The sequence below is a fragment of the Uloborus diversus genome, chromosome 5 (assembly GCF_026930045.1).
Source record: "Uloborus diversus isolate 005 chromosome 5, Udiv.v.3.1, whole genome shotgun sequence".
NCBI lineage: Eukaryota > Metazoa > Arthropoda > Arachnida > Araneae > Uloboridae > Uloborus > Uloborus diversus.
The window spans coordinates 4,028,223-4,054,860 of NC_072735.1; the positions used below are offsets into that span (position 1 = coordinate 4,028,223).

At 32.9% G+C, this 26,638-nt stretch overlaps 1 protein-coding gene across 1 annotated transcript in view; it reads left to right on the forward strand.

The window, feature by feature from the left end:
- Positions 1-26,638, forward strand: part of LOC129222414 (cell adhesion molecule Dscam2-like) — a 395,853-nt gene that overhangs the window by 351,282 nt on the left and 17,933 nt on the right. The window contains exons 11-12 of the mRNA XM_054856925.1: positions 16,781-16,900; positions 20,750-20,923. Of these exons, the coding sequence (XP_054712900.1) occupies positions 16,781-16,900; positions 20,750-20,923 (294 nt within the window). The remainder of the gene's footprint in view (positions 1-16,780; positions 16,901-20,749; positions 20,924-26,638) is intronic.

Below are 26,638 nucleotides of genomic sequence, written 5' to 3' on the forward strand. Positions count from 1 at the left end.
CTGCGTGATAGAAAATAAATTTCTTGGAAGATATGTCAAGCATAGTCTTTTAATTACGAGACACCTATGTTTTAATACAAATGTATAATTTCGTGCTACCTTCGAATTCAGTAAACAAACTGTTAAACTTTTGTAAACTTGAAAATAATTTTTATTACTTGAAACATCTCTTTAACTTAAACTGAATTTATAATAAAAAAAAGTCAGAGTAACAAGAAATTGAGTGCTCCTCTCCATTCTCACTTTCTCACTTCGCAATTCCCGTTCTTTGCTACGGAAAGACTTCTCTCATGTTCTCTTTGCATCTGCCTGCGTCGCCAAAAGACTCTAGCTCGCTTCGTTTGCCATCCCCCGGAGTTGAAACTCAGGCTATGTCCTTTGGAAACGATCTTTTAGTGACTTCTGGGCATTTGGCTGCGGTCTTTGCGAACATCTACAGCAAAAGAACCTTGCCTAACTGGACTTTTAGTGATTTATTTTAACCTGAGGAAATATGATATAGTTGGCCATCTCATAATTGGATTGATGAAACCTCATAGCATTCCCAAACGATTTACGAACAAAGATTTCGAGTTAAAGTCATTGAGAAATACCTCCAAACAAACAGACACGATGATACGTGACATACACCGCCAGCTCAGTCATTTCCAGCCGCGGACTGCAGTTTCGTGCTTATTAGCACTCATCATCCCGGCATAGGAAAGTGACTGAGCTGGAGATGGAAAACCTCTTATGGAAGCCAAGAGTGCGAAGCAAACTGGTAGCTAATTTAGAATTAGCAGACCAGACGAGTGACCGAAGCAATGGTTCGGTTCAACTCGAAGATTGAACGCGAGGCAAGGTATATTCAGTAAATTACCGCCCATTACCCAGATGCCGGGCTGATGAGTGCTAATAAGCATGAAACTGCAGTCCTCGGCTGGAAATGACTGAGCTGGCGGTGTATGTCACGTATTTCTGCTTTAGCCCTGGCTAATGGGCGGTAATTTACTGAATAGACACGATGATATTTTAATAATTCAGAACAAGTAAGTCGATCCCGCTTGTTGTCAGCTGCCTTCGTCTGCTGAAAGAATTTGACAGCGGACCTGATTGCCCAACGAAACTTGGCGAATTTGGCGGCAAATTTGGTGCCGATTCAGGGGACATCCTGTAAGTGTCGGACACCTTGCTGATATAAATTTCAGTGGAATTGATTTTAATTAGTACTTCCGGCGCACAAATGGCTACGGATAGAGTTATGAATTCAGCCGAAACGGCATTTTCTGGATTTCTTGATTCCAAAGGTATCACTCTCGACACAAGAGTTCAAGCGAGATATCGTCACGGACTGAGATACATAAGGGAAAACACAGATGAACGCATATTTCAGTATATAGTAAATACAATACAGATTTCCCTTTAAAACTATTCAAAATATTAATAATTTCGCTGTCTGATTTTTTTTTAATAAAAAATATGTCATTTCTTAAAATTAAATTTGATTAAAAATTAAATGCAGCAAAATTCTAAAAGTCTGAAGTAAAATGTTTTGTTCTCGTAAGACAGCTTAAAATTAACTAAGAAAAAAACTTTTATTGCACAAAACGTATTGCATACACGTGTTTAAGAGCTATAAGTAGCGTTTCCTTCAACGTAAAAGAAATGAGCTTATAGATAAACACATTCGAAAAAGTTATTCATTCACAAGTTTTTTTTTTTTTTTTGCATCGAAAAAGGCGCGTGTTGCAACATCCCGACACTTTTCTGCAGTAATCTCAGTTTTTGTGCAATAAAACGTTGTTATTTTTTATTTTTCTTTTCTTGCGCGAAGGTTTTTATTCACCTTACAGTTGTTCAAAATCATTAACTGTCACTTAGTTAATCTAGACAGAAACTTCCATATTATGTATCTTTATCTTTAGTAATAATAAAGCTCACAAAGTCTCTCCGTCTGGATGTCTGGAGGATGTCTGAATATCTGTGACGCGCATAGCACCTAAACCGTTCGGCCGATTTTCATGATATTTGGCACAAAGTTAGTTTGTAGCATGGGGGTGTGCACCTCGAAGCGATTTTTCGAAAATTCGATTTTGTTCTTCTTCTATTTCAGTTTTAAGAACATTTTCCGGAGCAAAATTATTATAAGATAGACGAGTAAATTATGAAATTATCATGACGTGTAATGGGAGAGCGAATGAACATAGACAATAGGCGAGAAATTCGTCATCCATTATTTGTAAATATACAGGCGAACCGAATAACCTTTTAATTTTTAACTACGGGCAAAGCTGTGCGGTACCAATAGTAATTATATAAACTAATTTGGATTTATTTTTGCTGTAGTTTCTCACTACAGCACTACGTTTACTAGATTTGAATAATATCCAAACTATATTTTATAAATGCTTTCAATGAAACTTTCATTAAAGTAAGTACTTAAAAATATGTTTCAATACCCGTTACTGCTTCCAAGCAATACTTGCAATGATACATATCGAGACAAAATGATTACGTCCTTTGATAACAATGAAAAATCCAACTTTTAGATTCAGGATTATAAAAGAACTATTCAATATCCGGTGAGCTTTGGGTATTTTGTTGAGCGGAAATATGACGAAAGAAAGAAAAGTCGGCAAACAAGGAAATTCGTTTTTATATGGATAAGTTTCAGGATCTGGATGGAGAAAACTGAAAGAAGTTCATAACTTCCTTTATTTCCGCTGTGAAAGTTTATCGAAAATTAAAAGATACAGCATGACTTTTCTAAAAATAGAAAAGTAAAGATGACTATGAGAAAGTTATGTTGAGAATCAAAATTACAAATGAAGTACTATTACATTTATCTATACAAAGAAAAATTCGTTTCAACGAAATAAATTTTTCGTCCCGATTTAATTTGCATTGCATTACTTTACTTCCATTGCAATGACATTCCCTTTACATCGAACAATATTTGTGGTAACTTTGTAAAGTTTTTTGTAACGGGATTTCACTGGATGTAAATTTTCTTTTAAAAAATCGAAACTTGTAAATGAGATAATTGCAATATGAATGTACTCATTTTTCTGTTTTGGGTGAAGTCAAAAATTTAGGCCGAAAATCCCATTTAGTTTAATTTTTCAAATGTACAAAGGAATAAAAAATCCATCTTTGAAAGTATTATATTTTCTCTAAATAAAAGGTAGGGTGGGCGCACATGTGTCGACATTTTTCACACAGCAGGTTTAGATAAATATCAATAAATTTACCTTTGAATAAAATAACTTTGCCTCGCTGTAACATATTTGAAATATTTACTTAAAAATTAAAAATCATTGAAATAATCATTTTAAAACGTTAAAAATAATTTTACACAACGTCTACTCCGTTATTCTAGCGTCGTTTTTTTTTTTTTACTTCCTTTTACAAAAAGGAACTAATGTATTCAAGAAAAAAAAAATCACTCAAAAATCGACCTTAATTTCCATTTCACTCATCCCCGAATGAATGTTGAGTGATTTTTTTTTTTTTTGACTCAACCACACGTGGATAAGTGCGTAAGAAAGTATAGACATGCGAAATATCCATTTTGACGATTCCCGAGTTAATTACAATGAGTTTTCTCATGACGTCTGTATTTACGTACGTATGTATGTATGTATGTGCGGATATGCGTATGTGCGTATGTATGTCGCATAACTTAAGAACGGTATGTCCTAGAAAGTTGAAATTTAGTACGTAGACTCCTAGTGGGGTCTAGTTGTGCACCTTCCTTTTTAGTTGCATTCGTATGCTCCAAAAGGAGTCTTTTGCCCCTTTTGGGGGGAAATCATTGTTAGTTTTGATGTAAACTCAAGTGGTCTTATAATTTGTCGGACACTTGACGATATATCGCCAGTCTTTTGGTCACCAAGTTTTGTCGCCAACTTGGCCACAAATTTGGCGATTTTTTTTAAAACCTGGTTTCAATTTGGCCATTGTTGGTGATATTTAGAGAATAAACTATTGAGTTACATTAAAAGTGCCAATAATGGAGAAATTACATTAAATTGGAGTAAAAGGAAGTCATATGATGCACACATCAGTTCGTTTTTGCTTTTGAAAACGAAATTCTTACTGATGTTGAAACAAAATCTCGTCGTTTTACCTTATGTGACTCCATGCAAGACGAAAAAAAAAGTGGAAAGCTGTAGACTCTTGGAACACCAAAATTGTTTGGGCATTATACCTGTAGAAAGAGGTTGCTTTTCCAGAATATTTTCAGTAAAGTCAAATTGCAGTTGAATCGAAAATTAAGGATGCTAATATTTTTAGACGATACATCAAAACTTAGTGATATTTTTTAATTCTTTGGTTTTTAATTTTTAACTGGCAGTTTTTCTTAGGGTTGAATAATTACAAGTTATTATCTTATAACCTAACTTTAAACGCTTAGTTACAGTGGTTTTGTTGGATTTTAAGCATGTCTAAATTATATGTCTTTTTCTTACAAAACGGAAATTTTGACGGACCGTTTTCTTCATTGTATCAGGATTTTTTTTTTTTTTTTTTTTTTTGAAGTACTTCATGGACTATGCTTGGAGCGTAGGCAAAATTGTGTGTGCACATATAATTACCGAAACAGAATCTTTCACTTTATTTCGGAACGAAAAGAGAGATTCACATTACTAAAAGAATGTTTTTTAAAAATTTTATAGCACAAGCACAGCCGTGCGGGTTCAGCTAGTTAAGGTAAAACTATATATGATAGTCGAAATTTTTGAGCAACTTTACATTCGTTCTAGTAATCACACCATCCACTTACTGAATGCCCGCTTTGGATCCAGAAATCTGGATCTGCTGATCATAAAACCCATTAGAGGCAGTCAGAAGCAAATTGATGTAAGTGGATATTTTCAAGTTTTGAATAAAACGACTTTAAAGATAACATCCTTTCACATATTTCCACTTTCTTTTCATTCGAATGAGTTTTTAATTATTTTGCAACAGATCTACAAATCACAAAAGAGGCACTGAAAAACAAAAGGGTGTAAGTAGAAATTTTCAAGTCTTGAGTAAAAGGCGTTTAAATATCCGGTCTTAGGTAGGCTAACATTGATTTTTTTTCTAAATCCTGCTATACAGCAGCACCTACCGAGACGCATATAAACAACCTTTACTCTGCAAAAGCCCATGTAAAAATTTAGAGACTGCTGATTGGCTACCGTGTGAAAACATCAGCCGTCTTCTGTATAACTTGTTTTTCACGTTCCAATTATGTTTTCGTTTCGAAACATGTTTTGTAGGTATTATTAGAGGAGAGGGGTAGAATGTCAAACATTCAAGCGTTAATTTAGAACTTCCGAGGAACAAAGTTTATTTAATACATCAGATGGGGGAGAACATGGCTGACACATTTGCGTTAACTAACCAAGCAGGAGTCTCAAAACTATTATAAGGTCTCTAACTGAGTAAAGGTTGTTTATATGCCACCAGGACTACCAGTACTATATCTTGTCCTAAGACAGACAAGTGGTTCACCTACCATTTGTACTGGTTATCTTCTAATTTTTCATTTTGCCACTTACATCCCTTTTGCTTCTCACTGCCTCATTTGTTATCCCAAGTAGATCGTCCAGTATTACTGAAACAAGCTGTTCAGAAGCACTTTTTTGCCATTAATTTTGAAATTCCTATTTTTTGCAGTTTGTATCTCGCAAGTATATTTTTTTTCAACTAGTTGTTTGTTCCCCTTTTTTTTAATTTGCTTTCTTTGTGTACATACTCTCACTTAGCGAAATTAATTGGGTCATCAATATGAAGACGAGAGAAAATCCAAATAAGATTTCTTGAAAAGTCAAAGAAACTTACTTTTTTGATTACTTACTGTTTTTCTTGACAAAATGTTTTACAAAGAGTTCTTAACTTGAACCATTAATTTGCCTTTTGCAGAAACTTTTATAATTCAACTTAGTAAACAGCTCTAAATAATTATACCATGGAGTTTCTTTTCTATCTGAAGAAAGGTACTTAAACAAAGTAAGATTTATTCACCTCTTTAAATTTATGATTCAATTACTGAAATGCAGATTTTCGCGATTGATTTTTTTGAGGCGGAAAAAATAAATATTTTTTCTATACTCTTACATCATACATGTTTCCGTTTTAGAAAGTAGTACCATTAAAATAAACTTATTCTTTTATTATTCTTGTTTTTAAAAGAGAGAACATTTTCTTAAAAAAAAAAAAACTATTTTCCGTAAAAATATTTATCGAAGCACTTTCTTTTATATGCATGGTCATATAATATGTATTGGTCTGCAAAATAAACATTTTTGAGAAGCTAAAAGTGCTAAAAGATCCAGCAGCGACGCGTATTATTTCTAAACCAAGTTATCCATTTTATTTTCAATTTTCGGAACTGGAGTAATATTTTATATTTTATTCAAACTGGGCTTTATTTTATAAAGCTTCCCATTCAAACAGAGTTTCAATCTTCTATGTTATTAATTTGCACTCTATATTATTTACTTTAAAAACAAAACAAAAAAAAAAAGTCGATTTTTTTTATATCGTCTAGATTTCCGTACTGTTTTATTATTTTACAAACATTCAATTATAACAAATTATTTTTTACGAAGAATTCCTAGGAGTTACGCTGTGACAAATTTGGGACATTTCTCATTTAACTTCACTGCAACGTCGCACAGACGGGTACTTGAGCCAAAAAGCTGGCCAAAAATTGAAATTGTCAACTTTACTGGTTATTGACGGTCCTGAGTCACAAAACGGGTGGGTAAACAGGGCAGTGTGTGAAATTGTTCTTTTTTCAATGAAACTAACCATAAAAATTTATCGGAAGTCGGAATTTAACACTTTCATGATTTGTATGTACTTGTTTGGGACATAAAAAATTTTCAACAAAACTTCATTGTCCCATTTTTCGCGTTAAAAGGGATATTAGAAGAAACAATTATTATGGAAGGGCTCGAGCAAGGTTTGTACTCTAGTATTCATCAATTTTGTAAGTATATATTTTTATTATTTCTTTTGATGCCTTTCTTCAAGCCTCACGAAAACACTTCCCGCTCTTTTTTGTTTTTGTAAGTGAATGTTTTTAAATATTGTGTTATATTTCCAAGTTTTCTTATAATACTGTCCTTCTTGACAATCTGCAGCAAAAGTTTGCATCAGTTTCCACAGAAAAATCATAAAGCTACAAATAGAGCAGACTATTAATTTCATAAATGTTCCTTTTTTCGGTTATTTTTGGGTTCACAGGATTCAGTAAGGTGCATAAATTGAAAATAATTACAAGATATTATAAATTATACAATAGAAAGACAATTTGATGCTACTGGCTGACTTCAAAGTTAAAGCAGGGTGATATGTTTCGATTTCGATATTTTCTTGTAAGAGAAATACATAATTTCAGCTAATTTAATTTCTATTTGCTTGAACTTAGCATCAAATAGCCTATATGTACTGTCTTTTATAATATTGTGTAGTTTTTTTTTTTTTTTTTTTTGTGAGTCGTAGACATGACTAAAGTCATAAAACCTAAAAGTAATCGAAAAAGTTCAAAATTATGAAAATAATAATGTGCTCAATTCATAGCATTATTATTTTTTCGGGCAAACTCGGGCAATTTTTTTTTGCAGATTATCAAAGTACACATGCTAAAGTATTATAGAGTGTAGTTTAGAAGTAGTACAAATGAGTACACATTGTTTAAAAACGTTAATTTACATAAAAAGTTTCAAAAAAATAGATGATACTTTTGTGTGACTTCAAGAATTGCATTTAAAAATACTAACAGCTTTAAAAAGTAAAAATTGATGAATAATAGAATACAAACCTTCCCCAAGCCCATCCATAATAAATTTGTCTTCTAATATAATTTTAGCGCGAAACATAAGTCGTTGAAGATTTTTGAAAATCTCGAATGTCGTAAACAAAGGCAGCCGAATCCTCACAGAGCTAAGTTCCGACTGTTGGCTAATTTTTATAGATAGTTTTAATGAAAAAAGAACACTTCCCCAAAATCGCATGTTTTTCCACCTGTTTTGGGACTTAAGGCCGACACCAATCAGTAAAGTTGAAATTTCGACGTTTGGCCAGCTTTTTGGCTTAAATACCTCTGTGCGTCGCTTCAACTATTAGTTTGCAAGCTCTCACTTTGTGACTATTTTGGAGGCGTCTACTTTACGCAACTGTTTAACGTCGCCGCGCCGACCGCGGACTGACATTTGTAAGTAGTTGCGACCTATTTATGATTTTACAGTGACGTTTGGTTGACAGTTTGGTCAGATAATTGTCCTCATCAGTGGCCGTTATGTAACGAGGACACTTATCTGATGGCCATGCAGTTTTTACATAAATGGGGGGAGGGGGGTAACAGTACATCTTACTAGGGAGCCAAACCAATAGTTAATAAGTAAATTTGAAACAGGTAGCAATCGAAAGAGCAGAGTTAGACATTTTTTGAATCTGTTAAATTTTTTGTCCTCGTGCCTCCATTATAGAAACATGAATTTAAAAAGACTGGCGTAAGTTTAAGAGAAGCGCGGCATTTAAAGGCTTGACTAGAATCGGACAATTTTACCGTCTGCATGTAGTAGGACTTTCATCTACAAAGATTACAAAAGATGTCTACCACTACTCACTGAAACTCACCAAATTTGGCGACTTTTATTTAAATTCTAGCAGACTTTAAGCCATGTTCTTTTGATAACGACGACCACGAGGGCACACACACACACACACACACACACACACATATATATATATATATATATATATATATATATATATATATATATATATATATATATATATATATATATATATATATATATATATATATATATATACTTGGTTTGTCACAAGTACCCAGGACACCCTTTTCGATAAGTAGCCATTCCTTTCATTAGTAGCCACTTTAACCGGTATTGTTTTTTACAGAAACCAAAAAGTACTACACTAAAAGATAAGCTGTGGAAGAAATTATTGAACCATGAGAATTATTTGCAGTTTCATTTTTAATTTGCTTTCTTTTACTTTCTTTTTTACCCGTCCCCAAGGTTTGAAACGTTTTCTCTCGCTTGTTAATTTGCTCTTGATAATTTTTGAAGCTCTTAAGGAGGTAGGGAAGGGGAGTCTGTTGGCGATATGACTTGTCCATTGGCGATATGGAATACTATGAGTATTTGAGATCGTTTTTAAATTACAAACTATAAATTCGACACTACAGAGATTAATTTTTTTAAAAAAGAAGCCTAATAATTATCTGTGGCCTGTACGGTTTTTAAAAAGTGACGGGTATAGCATTTTATTTAGGCGCCAAAGTTAGACGTTTAGTCACCAGTTGGCGAGTTCTATGTCTTAATTACTCTCAAGGTGAGAGGTATGATTCTCAATGGAGGGAAGATCATAAGATTTTTAAACGAAATTAAAGATAAATTTACAATATTATTTTCTGATTTATTAACTACTAGTGGTACCCGCACGGCTTTGCCCGTAATAGAAAAATTTAAAAGTCTTTTGGTTCGCTTGTATATTTACAAATAGTGTATGGTGAATTTTCTCGCCAATTGGCTTGTACCCATGTTACGGTTCCACATTATGATAATTTCGTAATTTACTCGTCCATCTTATGATATTTTTGTTCTTAAAATTGTAATAGAAAACCAACCACATCGAATTTTTGAAAAATCGCTTCGAGGTGCACACCCCGATGCTACATACTAACTTTGTGCCAAATTTCATGAAAATCGGCCGAACGGTCTAGGCGCTATGCGCGTCACAGAGATCCAGACATCCAGACATCCTCCGGACAGAGAGACTTTCACAGCTTTATTATTAGTAAGGATAAAGATAGTAAATATTACTCCAAAATGAAAGGAGTTTGAAAATACAAAGATCTAAAGTGCAGAAAAGCAATTAACAAAAACGTTTGACATATTCTTAGTTATCAAGTAGAAGAAGAGTTTATAACTATATTTTAAGCAGTTAAAAGAAATTGTTCTTTTACATATCCTTCTACATATTTTCAAAAGACTAACACATATTTTAAAAGAAGATTTGAAATCAATTTTTAATCATCTTTATAGCGATAAAAAATCGAGTTAAATTCTTATAGTATTAATTTATGAAATACACTGGTTATTCGTTTTTTATAACTGCTTAAATGGAATTATCAAGAAAAACTGACATTCAAAAGCAAATTTTCTTGGAAAATGACATGAATTTTTTGTCACTCTGGTATTTTTTTACTTTTTAATATTTTTTTGACTCGATAACGTTATAAATCCTTTCTCCTAAAACCTATCATATTTTCAGACAATTAAAAATTCTTGGCACTAGCAGAAAGCTTATGCAAACCGAAAACTAATAAATATAAACTAAAATAAGTGTTAATTTAACATAATTGTAAAATCTAAATAAATGAAATATTTTGTGCAATGATTATTATAGATAAAAAAAATATTTTTTCGTAAAAAATATGAGAAAAGTTCTGGTTCATACCAAAGTTTTAAAATTAATTCGTATTGAAGAAGTAAAGGAATTTAAAATTACTGACTACGTCTACTTTCAGTTTTATTTATGCAATCATTGTACAATATCACAATTTTCAAGAATTAATACGCTAAAAATGTTCGTCCATTACGCGTAACATTTTATGTAAATCCCTAACAAACTTCCAACTAATGAAACTCATCAAACCATCCGGTTATGGAGCAATAAACTTTGCTGCCATCACCCCACTGTATTAGGTCAATCAAGAATTTTACGATCTGGTAAGGTAGGGAAAATTTGAAGCAGAGAAACAGGCTTACTCAATCTTTTAACGTCCAATTTTTCAATTACCATGCGTCTACGTCGATCCCCTTCACAATAAAATGCTAAATTTTACGCTCTTAGTCACAAAAATGGATTCGTTTTGCCTGTCTAGGAAAGTAAAAATTTAGGCCGTTCATTGCGGTACTTAGTTGTCTTTAGTTCCAAATAATGTTGGATCGAAAGATTTATAATGTATATTTTTTAATTATTTGCACTGTGGCTGAATGTTATGTATACTTACCATATTAGGACCGTTTCCATGGACACTTTCGACCCCGGAAAAAAACCTGCTTTTCACCGCATTCCGGTTATTTGCAGGGAAAATGTGGATATTTTCTCCTCCTGCTAGCTTCTGGAGTGAAAGCGGTGTTTCTACCCAGAATGCATTACGCGAAACAAGTTCGTCTACTAGCCGCTAAGGATGCTGGGGAGAAACCGTTTTCTCTGGTACAATGGAAGAACCTCTTTTTACATGGAAATGGAAAATTTTTCAATCGGGTTTTTTGCGGAGCCAAAACGGGGATTTACTGGGTCGAAAAGTAAGTTGTGAACGCGGCTATTTTGTGTACAATAAACTCCCGATCACTCGCGAGTGACGAAACTGCCGTCTCTGGGTGGCATAACCAGGCTTTCGGTATATTGCATGTAGTTTGGCCTTAGTTCTGGTTGAAGGACGGTAATTTACTGCTTAATATGAGTAACATTATTCTGACTTAATATAAGCATGTACTGTAATGAAGCATATGGCTAAAAATAAATGAGGAAAATTCAGTTGTTGTACTTAGAATTATTCAAAAGAAGAAAAACAGAAGAAAAAAAAATACCGTGGATGAGCTAAAAATTGCTCACATGAGAAACCTATAGCATAGAGCTATGAACAAACGTATCATGAAATTTAGTGTAAGTATTTTTTTTTTTCCTTTTTATTTTAGCTGTTGGAGGAAGCGCTGTGTGTCACTATTATGATTTTATTAAGTCAAACGGATTGAGGTCCTGGAAAAGCCGCTCATTTTCAACATAAAATTAAATTTAAATTTGGGCAACGTTTTTAATGCTTAAAAAGGAAGAAAAAAATTTTCCTCGCGGTATAAAGAAACATTAATTGCAAGGGGAAAGGCACCAGTTAATTTAAAATATATATAGAGTAAAACCTGAGAAGTTGACCACCTTTGTAAGTTGACCACCTGTCTAAGTTGACCGCTTTTGTCAGGAACAGAATTAGTCCTATCTTATATAATGAAGGAAAACCTCTGTAATTTGACCACCTCTCTATCTTGACCATCTGTCTATCTTGACCCACTAATATACACCAGATTTGGTTTGGAGTATTGTAAAAAACCCGTTGGTAAGTTGAATACTAGGCAAAAGCAAAAGCTTTATCAGTTATGCCTCAAATAAATAACCAGACATTTCGAAAAAAACCTATGATTATTTATGTTTCCATCGAAAAACATTGGGCTGCTCTTAAGTCACATAAAATGAGCCTAACTTCAATAAGGAGTTATTTTGTTCAAAAGTAGATTACCATGGTTACAAAAGTACAAGAAAAATCAAATGAAGAATTTAAGTCACTTTTGACCTGTTGTGATTTTTTAGGAATTGTTAATATCAAGTAAGTAGCTTTTCATAAGCAATGAGGCATTTTTTTTTTTTTTTGATCGATTGACAGAATTTTTAATTTTGTATGATACTTTACACGTCATTCTGGTAAATAATCTCTAAAAATATTTAAACATCATTTTTTCTTATTGTTTTAAAGTAATGTTAAACAATGAAAGTGAGTTGAAAGTATTCCAATTGATTAAAAAATAAATGCACGGGACAAGAAATGACAAAAAAAAAAATCATTACTACCCTCTATAAGTTGACCACCTGTCTAAGTTGAGCACCAAAGTAGTGCACCGCAAGTGGTCAACTTACACAAGTTTCACTGTATATATATTTTTTCTTTCTGGAAAAATGAAAACGAAAAACTAGGTACCATATGGAACTAGCTTATTGTTTTGCGGTACAAACCATTTTTTCTTCTATTGAGTTAAGGCTTTAAATTATAATTTAACGCTGAAGTATTTCATCTTTGAGTATCATTTGAAGCGAAGAAAACCTTTTCTACAATTGGTGCAACACGATATTTAAGGCGCCGCATATTATCACAACTGATCCCTAATTTTACCTAACTTTTCGTACCTATTTTACATAATACAAGGTCCGGCTATTAATTTCCAGGACTAAAGTAACTGTAGGAGAACGGAAATCCAGAATATGTTGCTAATGATTGCATATTGAAGACCGTTTTCTTGCGCATGTGCAGTGCAATTGGCGTCATTCTAAAGCAAGTGGTTCTCGTGGAAAAGTGCATTAAAACCTAGCTCTTTAATTCCTGTCGTCGAAGTGAAAATAGAGCAAAGAATTAACATTAAATTTTGCTTCAAATTGGACAAGACAGCTGCAGAATCATACAAAATGTTGAAAACTTTTGAATGGTTTAAACACTTTCGGGACGGACGCAAAAGCGTCAATGATGATCCACACACAGTACGGTCGCAGCCCGTACGCATGCTGGAAGAAACAATTCGCATTATGGTGACAACAGTAACTGAAGAGCTATGTTTAATAGGTCTTTCCACAAGAACTACTTACTTCATAATGGCGCCGATTGCACTGCACATGCGCAAGAAAACCCTCTTCAATATACAATCATTTGCGCCTTCTTACGGCTCTTCATTCTCTAACAGTTAAATCAGTCCTGGAAATTAATAGCCAGACCTTGTATTTGTAACTTCTCACCGAGCATAATAATAATTTGTAAATTTCATTTTAAACGAACAGCTCATCAAAACATGGTTCTGATTCGCATCGATACATTACTTCCATACATAGTTTTTCCCGCTGGTAGATTTATTGTTAATTTATTCAGAGTGGTTTCTTTTTCGGACTTTTTGCATTTTTTTATGGGTTTTCTTGGAAACTTTATTACTTAACGGATTTTTCCTGATGGAATTATATAATAAATTTTGCCTCCAGGTGTCATTTTATCTTTTTTGTTTTGTTTTATTTATTTTTTTTTTTTTTTTGATATTTATACGATCTCCTGTTCCACCGTGTTGCTTTTCTCGGATGACTTTTCATCCAGAAGCTCACACTTCTTTGCATTGAATTCCTTGTAATTCATTGAATTTCATTGTGTTCCTTGTAACACCGAAACACGTGTCTGCAATAATTTGCTTTTTTTGTGCTTCATAACGTTGGATTACTGATTATTTTAATTCATCTTACTGTTCCACTGAGGCTTAGATGTTTTACTGTTGCTCTGTGACGAAGATGTGAAGTTCTTCGAATTAAACTTCACAATGTTACACAATTATTAAACTTGTGCTTGGTTGTTTCCTAAATATGTATTATTTTTAGCACGACGTTTATATTTCTGCAGGTCTAATTTAATGTGGTGGAGATTTTGTTAAAAAATATATGCTTATTACTTAGCAAAACAAGTCAAGTTGAAATAGTGGATTAGTAACACTCTAAGTCTTGAATCATTAAAAGAAAAAAAAATACAATTATAAAGTTTGAAAACACGTTTATTCAAATCAAATTCTTCAAGACTTTAAAAATTCAACAGAGAAATGTAAATATGATCTTTAAAAAAAGTCATTTCTAAATAAACTATAAAACAAAATACTAAAATATAACTTTATTCCAAAACTTCTTAAGCAATTAAAAATTTACTGTCATATTTACTTTTATAACAAGCGTTAGAAAGAAAGTTTTCAGTAATTGAAACATCCAACTGAACTGATGAGAAATAATTTCTTAGCAAACAATTTATTTTGAAGTGTTATAACTTCACATTTTTGGAAAATCATTTATTATTATGAGCGCTTGTTATCTGAGAATTTCAGTTTTGTTAGCTAATTGAACTCATGCAAATTTCCGAATTATGATTAGTTATTTTGTGCTTGGATTAGTTTTTGTTTTAAAAGTTGTATTGAGTTTAAATAAACTAGAACAAACTAAATTTATATTGCTTGGCAGTAAATAATGTAACATTTGAGATCAAGTAAATATGAAATACGTTTTAAGAGGTTCTTTCCTAAAATAATAGGTGACTATGTACAGTAAAACCTGTGAAGTTGACCACCCATGTAAGTTGACCACGTGTCTAAGTTGACCACTTTTTTCAGGCACGGAATTAGCCCTTATCGTATAAATTAACCTTTGTAAGTTAACCACCTGATTAAGTTGACCACTAAAGTAGTGCACCGCAAGTGGTCAACTTACAAAGGTTGATTCATACGGAACAGTAAAACCTGTGAAGTTGACCACCCATGTAAGTTGACCACGTGTCTAAGTTGACCACTTTTTTCAGGCACGGAATTAGCCCTTATCGTATAAATTAACCTTTGTAAGTTAACCACCTGATTAAGTTGACCACTAAAGTAGTGCACCGCAAGTGGTCAACTTACAAAGGTTGATTCATACGGAACAGTAAAACCTGTGAAGTTGACCACCCTTGTAAGTTGACCACGTGTCTAAGTTAACCGCTTTTTTCAGGCACGGAATTAGCCCTTATCGTATAAATTAACCTTTGTAAGTTGACCACCTGATTAAGTTGACCACTAAAGTAGTGCACCGCAAGTGGTCAACTTACAAAGGTTGATTCATACGGAACAGTAAAACCTGTGAAGTTGACTACCCTTGTAAGTTGACCACGTGTCTAAGTTGACCGCTTTTTTCAGGCACGGAATTAGCCCTTATCGTATAAATTAACCTTTGTAAGTTGACCACTTGTTTAAGTTGATCACTAAAGTAGTGCACCGCAAGTGATCAACTTACACAGGTTTCACTGTATAGTAAAACCTGTGAAGTTGACCACTCTTGTAAGTTGACCACGTGTCTAAGTTGACCGGTTTTTTCAGGCACGGAATTAGTCCTTATCGTATAAATTAACCTTTGTAAGTTGACCACCTGTTTTAGTTGATCACTAAAGTAGTGCACCGCAAGTGATCAACTTACACAGGTTTCACTGTACAGTAAAACCTCTGAAGTTGACCACCCTTGTAAGTTGACCACCTGTCAAAGTTGACCCTTTTTTCAGGCACGGAATTAGCTCTTATCGTATGAATCAATCTTTGTAAGTTGACCACCTGTTTAAGTTGATCACTAAAGTAGTGCACCGCAAGTGGTCAACTTACACAGGTTTCACCGCTGTTTTCAGGCACGGAATTAGCCCTTATCTTATGAATCAACCTTTGTAAGTTGACCACCTGTTTAAGTTGATCACTAAAGTAGTGCACCGCAAGTGGTCAACTTACACAGGTTTCACTGTACATGCTTTCTCTTGTTCCTCTTTTCTAAAAGATACTTATTTTATAGGAAGAATTTCATTAAAAAAACGGATGAAACGAATAAGATTTTTTCAAATTTAGGTTTTTAAGGCCTTTTCACTGTCACACTGTATAAAAAACAGAATTACTTTTTTTATTTGGCTTTTAAAAAACTGATGATGTACAGTGAAACCTGTGTAAGTTGACCACTTGCGGTGCACTACTTTAGTGATCAACTTAAACAGGTAGTCAACTTACAAAGGTTGATTTATACGATAGGAGCTAATTCCGTGCCTGAAAAAAGCGGTCAACTTAGACAGGTGGTCAGCTTCACAGGTTTTACTGTACAACTTTGAAATAATAATGTTTTTTTTTTCTTTTTTTTCATTATTAATTTTTTTACTTCTTTATTTATTTATATATAAATTTTTTTCATTTTGAGCTTTTGAATAAAATAATGTTTCTGCCTTTGAAATTGAAAAAAAAAAAACACATTCAATATCTTAATTATCTTAATTTAATACTTTTTATTCCAGAGTATGAATCCATTACCAATTGTTTGCACGACGCATTTTCTGAAACTACATTAATTATTCTGCAATAACTCTCCACAATCATTAATATAATTCGTCTTTTGCTAATTCGTGGTATTTCCTTTTTGTTCTTCCTTCTAGTTCCACCGCGATGGGTAATCGAACCAACAGATGTGTTTGTTGTTAAAGGAAGAAGCTTAACCGTAGATTGTCAAACTGAAGGGTTTCCTCAACCAAGGGTTAGGTGGACCAAAGCCGAAGGTAAATTTTCAATAGTTTATCGGTATGTTTCGAAATTAAAATCAATTTTCAAACGCACGAGAACTTGTGTATTTATTACTATCAATCTCTGTTTCGTTGTATTGTTTGTGTTTGATTATATTTCTATTTTAATAACTTCTACTTTAATTCTTAACTTCTACTTTAATATAGAGGGCGCAGTTTTTTAACTTGTTCCATGGAACGATAAATAAAAATGGCAGTTTTGGCTGAAAACTCGATGTTGTGTGGCTTGTTTTTACACACATAAATTTACGGTTTTTTTGTGTACGTGGAAATTTTTCCTCTGGCGCAACGTACAGTTTGAATTCAAACCGTGGAAATTATGCACGAAGAAATGGATGTTTTTGTACACATAAAGTGAAAAAGCGTGGATTTTCCTTTAATTTACTCTTAAGAGGTTACCGTACCTCAAAAATGATAAAACGATCAAAAACCATTTTATTGCTTATTTCAAAACTAAAAACTATTCTGAACACAGGGGAAAAGTTTCATTGCTTTAGTTCAAATATTTAAAAAGTTATGAGTGGTTGTAGGCCATGCTCGCTATGTGTTCTTACGCAAAAGAAAAACTTTAAATTGCTTTTTCTCGATGATGGTTTTTTTGTGTTTTCATGTCATTAGAATCCCTAAGGATTCTTTTCTATTAAAGATACAGCTTTAAAGTAATACTTTTTGCAATTGGGATAACATATTTGACAAAACTGTACATTTGATAAGCATTTTATAAATTACTCAAATGTTTAAAGCATGTTAAACCTTTAAAAAACAAATTTAAAAAAAAGTAATTAATTTTTGAGTTTTTTAAAAGTAATTAAAATTTATAATTATAATTTTTTACATAATTAATTACAGAAAATTTTCTAATAAACTCATAAGCAAATGAATGCACAGATTTTTAGAGATGATTATAACATAGACTAATAATAAGAGTAGACCGAGCTATGGCAACCCTTTTGTTGCTCATAAACCAAACCATGTGACTGGTGGATATCCTAGCAACAGCGGGCGTTAATCGTAGCAGACGATCAACGCCAGCGAGAAATAAAATAAATAGAATTTATGGAACACGGAAGAATGATCTTTTATGGAGTCCGATTTGTAAATTTGGTATTCTAAGTTGTAAATATTTTGTTAATATAGTGAGTTTTTCGTTTAGATAGTATTGTGCATTTTCTTTAGTCAATTTCAATAACTCTCTAAGCAATAAAAGATGCAAGCGACCAAGAAGAATCAGCAAACGGTAAGATTTTTACCTACAGTTTCAATTTAAGATACGATTAGTACATTTTTGCGTTAACGCAAAACGTTTACGCCATTTCGTTCACGCCAACGCTGACAGCTCCAAATGAAATAAAAGTTACCGAAAACTGATCAAAAACTATTACTAATGTCAAAATAATGCATAACTAAAAGAAAAACAGTTCAATCTCTGCACCTGGAAGTTTTTTTTAATGAAAACACATTGTCTTAAAATACATGTCAAATGCCAAACTATAGATAATGCTGCCATCTAGCAACCATGCTGCCAAAGTCTTCGCCAAACCCTTCCACTAGTCACATGATACATCTATGAACCAATTTTCTTCATCAGCAAGAATGAGAAAGCTCGGATTACTCTTATTATTAGTCTATGGATTATAGTGATCGTTTAGCAAAAAAAAAAAAAAAAAAATTTAATTAGTGCAAAAATAAAAAAGTTTTAGGAATTTTAAAAAATTGAAATTTTCCTCTTTTTTTGGAATTTTTAAAAAAAATAGGCAATATTTTTAAATTTTGAAAATAAATAATTGATTATGAAATAAGTACGCATGTTATGGTTTCAAAGAAATATAAAATTTACTTAAATACCCCTTAATGATCACACAGTTCGTGCCTTTGCTGGCATTTCGAATAATATGCTAAGCCTTCTTTAGACGACCCAACGTTTGCTTACATTCAAATTCAACCACCTTCCCAAAAGGGGATGACTAGCATTTGAAGTTCATCAGTAGTTTCGGCGTCTGTTTCTATTATACTGTGAATTGATATCACCATTCCAAAAATGTACTCTGCACCTGAGTATGAAAACTTCGGGGTAGTTCTTACCCATTTATGCCAAATTTGAGCCTAAAACTTAAAAACTATTTAAATAAGCAATAGTTTAATTTCTAAGTGTTATTAAGATTTTTTAATGACAAGAAATTTGAAACGGTACACCAAAGTCGAATCGTCAATGTTTCATTTTTCACAATTTACTCCTAGTCGAGCCCGCTTATTAGAACATTAGAATATCGGTTAAAAGAATATCCCGCCTTATGTAATGCATTTTTAAGGGGTCTAAGGACCCTTAATCTTCAAAATTGTCGACTTTCTGGAAAAAATATATGTTGTGCATGATTTAATTCTGAACAATTTGATACCTTATTTATTACCATACGCAAAAAACTTTTTACGTTATCGTAAAAATGCGTAATTTTCCCCTGTACAGATTTATGTTAACACAGCAGCTGTTTAAACCTCTTTTTCTCAGGTGCCGGTTTCTCGTTTTGCGCGCATGATATCTCAGAAAGTTTCTTAAATGTTTCCATAAAACTTTTAAAGCATGTTTGTCTGGTTTATTTTTTTGATCTGAACCTAAATTATTTCTTTTAAAATTATTATTATTATTATTTTTTTTTTTTGGAATTTTATAAGTTAATATCAAATTTTTCCAAAATTTTGGGCGAAAAAAAAATTTTTTTTCAACATTAACTTTTATTTTTGGCTAAAATTTAGGCTCAGATCATAAAAATAAACCAGACATTAAAATTCTTTCGGGAAAAAAAAAAAGAAACTTTTTGAGATATCACGCGCGCAAAACAAGAAATCGGCACCCGAGAAAAAGAGGCTTAAACAGCTGTTGTTAACATAAATCTCTACGAGAAAAGATAAAGCATTTTTACGATAACTTGAAAAGCTTTTCGCGCATGGTAATATATAAAATAGCAAATTGTTCAGAATTAAATTATGCATAACATATATTTTTTCCAGAAAGTTGAAAATTTTGAAGGTTAAGGTTCCAGAGACCCCTTAATGTACCAAACCGTTAATGTCTATTATTTTAATCCCGTTTAATGGAAGGTCCCGTTTATTACAATATTTTTTTGCGGAAAATTGGCTATTCCATTAAGCGGGCTTGACTGTATTGCGCTTTTTAATACTAACAAAATATTTAGTAAAATCACAAGATATTTTTCTCTTATTGAAATCAGAAAGAAGTTTCTGATTAGAATATTTTGGAGAATCTTTGTAGAAAGTTATAGTTATATATTGCTATAAGTATAAAAGGAAAATTATTCAGACCGAATGTAATTGACACTGATTTGGATTCCATTGCACAGCAGTTCACAATTTATGTTTTTTTTTTTTGAGCAATCACGATTGCTTATTGTTCTCATTTGACTGTTTTTGATGTTCCGTGCCTTTTTCAGCTTGAACCAGAAGCGTCTGCAGCACCACCGCCCACTGTCCTCCCTAAGCTATCCACTTCTCCTGGTCAGAGGCGTCCATGTCCTACACACACGCACGCTCACACACTCACACACATACACACAGGTCTACGCACACACACAAGCCTACACACTTACACACACAACTATGCACACGTAACCGCCCAGGAGGAGAGGCAGGCTTGGGGGGGGGGAACGGGAGCTGTTTCTAGAAACAATAACTCCAATGAGTAGGGTCCTGTTTCAGTTCGTGATTGCGAAAAACATAATTTGAATTCAAAATTTCAGAATTCAAATTAATTTTTATGTCTTTTTTAAATTTTATTTTGAATTATTTTTATCTTGCTCAATTCTATTTCAGGGGACAGTCCACGTGACTTCAAATCAATCGTTAGTAGCCCTCACTTGCAAGTATTTGAGAATGGTTCATTGTCAATCACGGACGCTACAGAGACAGACGCAGGATATTATTTGTGCCAAGCATCCAACGGAATCGGACAAGGTCTTAGCAAAGTCATAAGATTAAAAGTTCACAGTAAGTGATTATGAGATTTTTTTTAATTGAATTAGAAAATGCTTAATATCCAGCAATAGTAAAGCTTATTTTCCGAATGCGACATTCAGAGCATTTGATATCAATATCTAGGGCATTTGTGACTGATCTAAGTATTTTGTCAACGAAAGGTGCGTAATGACTTGAAGATGGATAATCTTAGAAATAACTAAATGGACTTTTGGTTGACAGTTTGAATCATTCACAGCAAGTGCATGTTATAGACTATAACTGTTCCAAAAACAGTGGCAGTATCAGTTTTTGTTTTTGTTTTTTCTTAACCCCTTCAGTCGGAATTATGAAATATTGGACCAAAAATGTTGATATTTGGTACACAGTGTACTATGGTAAAGAGTATCTTATACACAAAATTTTGAGTTTGTAGGAGAAAAATTAAAAGAGTTATGGCACGCCCAATATTCCGGACTTATGTTTTTGAAATCAATATTTCATAAACAAAAACGATAAAATACCGAACAAACTTCATTATAAAATGTTCTACAAACAATTATAAAACATAATATAAGCGTTTGAAACAATTATTTAAAGATTATGTATTTTTTAAAAAATCAGGAAAAAAACCTTGCTTTTCGTTCACGATAATCAAAAACTTATGAAGAACAAATTAGCAATTAGTTGTTAATTTGTGCTTTTTAACGCTGTGTTTAATATTGTTGCAAATCAACTAATCAGAAACTAGGTTGAGAGTTTGAAATTATCGGATAATATAATTGCTTTTCTATGCACTGAAGAAGGTACTTCCGAAACATGTTCGCATGTGTATGAGCTTTTACATGAATTTTGAAATTTATTGAATTACTTTTTATTTTTATGTATTTATTTTGCACTTCATTCAAAATGTAATTAGTATAATGCAAATAAAAAAAACTGCTATGAACAATAAAAAATTGAAATATATTTAAGAGTATTCAAAATTCCCGATTATGAAGAAAGGATGGGAACAATGAAATTGTTTATTTAGTAAGTTACCGCCCTATAGCCAGAGATAAGTCAGAAATACATGAAATTCACCGCCAGCTCAGTCAATTCCGGCCGAGGACTGCAGTTTCGTGCTTATTAGCACTCATCAGCTCGGCTTAGGAAATGACTGAGCTGGAGGTGGAAAACCTCTTAAGGAGGCCAAGAGTGCCAAACAAACTGGTAGCTAATAAAGAAATAGCAATGACCAGACGAGTGACCGAAGCAATAGTTCGGTTAAACTCAAAAATTGAAGGCCAGGCATGGTAAAATGAAATCAATCTTCGAGTTGAACCGAACCATTGCTTCGGTCACTCGCCTGGTCAGTGCTAATTCTATATTAGCTACCAGTTTGTTTGGCACTCTTGGCCTCCTTAAGATGTTTTCCGCCTCCAGCTCAGTCACTTTCCCATGCCGGGCTGATGAGTGCTAATAAGCACGAAACTGCAGTCCTCGTCTGGATTGACTGAGCGGGCGAAGTATTTCATGAATGAAATTGTTTGTTTGTCTAGTAAAAACAAGAATCAAGTACCTTTATTAAATTAAACATCAACTAGTACTTACTTTCACCATATTAGAGTTTTGGAAACATAGCAAATATAGGCAATGTTTTTTTATAACTTATTTAGCATTTATACATTTCACAAAGAGAACTCTTAGACGACAAAAACACACAAACGTTTTCGTTTTGAAAATTTAACATAAAACTAAAAATCAAATAAATACCGTTATTTTAGTAAAAATAGTTCAGTTTTATTTAAATCATTGTTTTTATTTTTTGTTGAAAAGCATGAAAAATTACATGTGTAGAAAGATTTCAGGGAATCTCTTTCGAATTTTCCATTTTTCTCCATCAAACGTTACTTTAATAAAATTTTGATGTAAAGTTGTGACCGAACATAACCGAATATCTTATACTATATCTTGACATGAACGTCATTAGCAATGATCAGAACACGAGCAACAAATACTTAGCCTACAATTTTACGTTTATTTGATGCATTTAGAATAGCGTTTTCAAGTATAAAAGTTTTTTTTTTTCTAAATGTACACGGCTGCCCAAATTACCTTCAAGCACATGCAAACAACAAGCAAAATCCACTTACGAAAAAACCCCTCTTTCCATTACGATGAAATAACAAAAGTAGACAAAAAAAATGTTTCATCACCCACCAAAAATTGTTTCAAATCGCTTTTCGGTTTGAAGAATCTTCAGTAAAATGAGATCCGCTGAGTTGTTTTCTTTGAAACTGTGCGGTTTTATTTATTCTAGTTGAATTTTTTTAAATATATTTTTTACTTTTCTACAAATGACGGTGAACATCCACTATAAAATAGAAAAAAAAAATGAAAATCGAAGAATAAATACCCTTTATTTCTTTTCATTCCCTAATTTCTTTGTGTACTTCCAAATGGTCCCTGGTTGACTGAACCACGGGTAATGACATGTAAATTTGGTCATGCAGAAAAGATCCAATGTGTTTCCTAAGCGCCACATGTTCTAGTAGAGGTTAAAAATAAAATAAGTAAAAGAACATGCGCCATATTGTTTGGCTGTATTAATCATGTCCCTTTGTTCTTACTAAATTTCGATTTAATCTTCTCCCAGACGCTAACTTATCATTTTTGCCCTCCATCTTTACTTATTTATAAAATTTTGTAAACAACAAAACGATATTTACGACAATCTTTGCAAGGATCTTTTCTGTTTGTCGGTAACCCCGCGCATTGTAGCATCTTTTTTCTTTATTTCTAGAAACCTTTTTATATCTCGGTTCATTAACAATGGTATCGAAAGTATTTTACTATGGTAGTGGTTTTTATTTAAAGTAAAGATAGGGTCCTACTTTTTTACCTTAAGGCTTCAGTTTTTTTCTTTCCGGATAAAATTTTAGTCTGGTGATGCTGCGAGGAAAAAGAGCGTCAAAATGAAGCAGAAAAAAAGGTCATTAAATGGTCGTTTATGGATTTTTTTCTTTATCACTCTAGGACGAAACTAGTTCTTGTTGTGTTTGCAGCGTTCGAATCTTATAAGTAAAGTTTTTATGTATTCATTTGTCGTTCCTCGAATTTGTTGTGTAATACTTAGTTCACATATGGTATAGATAAAAATAAGATATTTTCTCTTCTGTTTTATTTTTAAGGCACATTTGCATTGTTAAAATGTATTTTAATGTTATAATACATACAGTTACTGCAAATAATATAAGACTTTTATTCTTTACCGTCAACACCAAATATTTATTCAAAATTAACTAAAAACAACAAATTAAACAACAAGGACTGATAGCGTGCTGAAAATTTCAGTAATAGAAACAACGTCGATGCAGCAAGCGAAAAACAAACAAGATATTTTTTTAATGAAATACACCGCCAGCTCAGTCAATTCAAGCCGAGGACTGCAGTTTCGTGCTTATTAGCACTCTTCAGCCCGGCATAGGAAGTGAGTGAGCTAGAGGTGGAAAACCTCTTAAGGAAGCCAAGAGTGCCAAACAAACTGGTAGCTAATATAGAATTAGCACTGACCAGACGAGTGACCGAAGCAATCGTTCGGTTCAACTCGAAGATCGAAGGCAAGGCAGGTATTGCTTATTACCACTATTCAGCCCGGCAACCGGACTGAAGAGTGCTAATAAGCACGAAACTGCAGTCCTCGGCTGGAATTGACTGAGCTGGTGGTGTATTTCATTTACTTCTGCCATAGCCCCATCTATAGGGCGGTAACTTATTGAATAAGATATTTTCTATTCTGTTTTGTTTTTAAGCTTATTTGCATTGTTAAAACTTATTTTAATATTACAATACATCTATTTATTGCAACAAAATAATGCTTGTATTCTCCACTGTTAACACAAAATTTTTTCTTAGAATTTATTGTTAACAAGAATTTAAGCAACAAGAACTGCTATCGTGCTGAAAATTAAAAGAATAGTAACAACGTCGATGAAGCAAGCAAGAAGCAAACGATTGCATTTGTGTGTGTCTTGAAGTTACGGACATCTTTTATCAATGCAAAAGAAGTGCTCGTTTGGGCAAACGAATATCTGATGCACGTATATCGGGATCATAAGGAGCCCAATTTTTAAGTGCAAAAGTAGTGAGGGTAGGTCTGAGAAGTATTCGAAAGTTGGATATCTTTTCATCCATGAGCTAACTTCTGTACTAGTGGAAAGGGATCTTTGTAACCTTAAAACGCATCTTTGAGCTAAAAAAAAAGATAACCTTCCATCCTGGAAGCTTAAATGGAGATGTGTTTTATTATTTCTAAAAAAATAGCAACAAACATTACGCAAGTACAACACAATTAAAGATTTTTTTAAATGACCTTTTTTTATACATAAGCTATAATTAATTGGAAGTATAAAAGTAAGACCAAAAAAATGAACAAAAGTGGGGGGGGGGGGGATTCAACCTTAACTTTGAGTTTAAAATATCTTGTGTTAATTTTTCTGGGAAAAATGTTTCAAATAAAATCATTTTAACGTCGTTGTTTTGTTTTTCCTTTCATGTTAATTATCTTTCGTACACTATGTAAAACTTTTAAAATGAAAAAGAGTTAGATACAGATTTTACTTGAGAAAAGACCATTGAAATCGGAATAAAGCAACAATCCTTGAATTATAATGGACTAAGAATCTCCAAACGTAAAATCTATTGATAAGATTTTTATCAAAATTTTAATGAATAAGTAAGAATGTTCAAGCCTCAAAACTCGGGAAAGATTAATTACATTTTTCATACATGTCTCTGCTTATTACATTCCTATACAAATGCGTAAAGGTAAAATCATTTCTTGGAAAATTCTGATTTTGTTAATACCTCACTTGACACGTAACTCCCGGACCGATCTCGAAAAAAAAAACATACACTCACAAATACGTTTGCTAATTTATGCTCGCTTTTCGCACGTGACTCGTATCCATCAACCGGAATGGCAGAAGATTCAGTGACAGGTACCGTTCGAATTACAAGCAATGAGCTTCAGGATTGCTGAGAAAAAAATTATTGACAAAAAAATTTTGCCCTTTCAGCCGAACGCTAAAAATTCAAGATGGTTGCTTGATTTTTTTTTTCTTTGGTAATCCAGCGTTTTTATTCCCAAAATTAATTTCCACGGTTTAAAAAAAATATCACCAATACCGGTAGATGTGACAGATATTTCAAGACACTTGTTTCTACTTAGTAAAAAATAATACCTTAATAAGAAGTAAAAACCTTATTAGAATTCAGACACAAATGTCAAAGTAGATGTGACATGTACAGTTGGCTCTCTGTTTAACGACTTTCAAGGGACCACAAAAAATCGTCCTTAAGCAGAAAACGTCCTTAAATAGAATGCTTTTAACATTACAGTAGACCATCTAAGACCGTGAAAAGCCGTCGTTAAATAGAGAAAGTCGTTAAATAGAGTGTCGTTAAACCAAGAGCCAATTGTATTTAAAAAAAAGGTCACTGTAGAAATGTTGGCTTTAGGAAATTAATTCTTTTAAGGGTATCTTAGCTTTAGCAATGTAAGCATTTGCTTTTTCTTTTTTTTTTCACATCATTTGTGAAAAGAAAAGTATGATTTAAAATGCAATTTACTTTTATCGCTTTTCTGCTAGAAATTCTCTGCAAAAAAGCATCGGCAAAAATCATTCTAAACATTACTTTTCTTTGTAGAAAAAAATCTTACTTTCAAGCAGCAAATGTAAACACATTTTGATAATAACCTTCGAA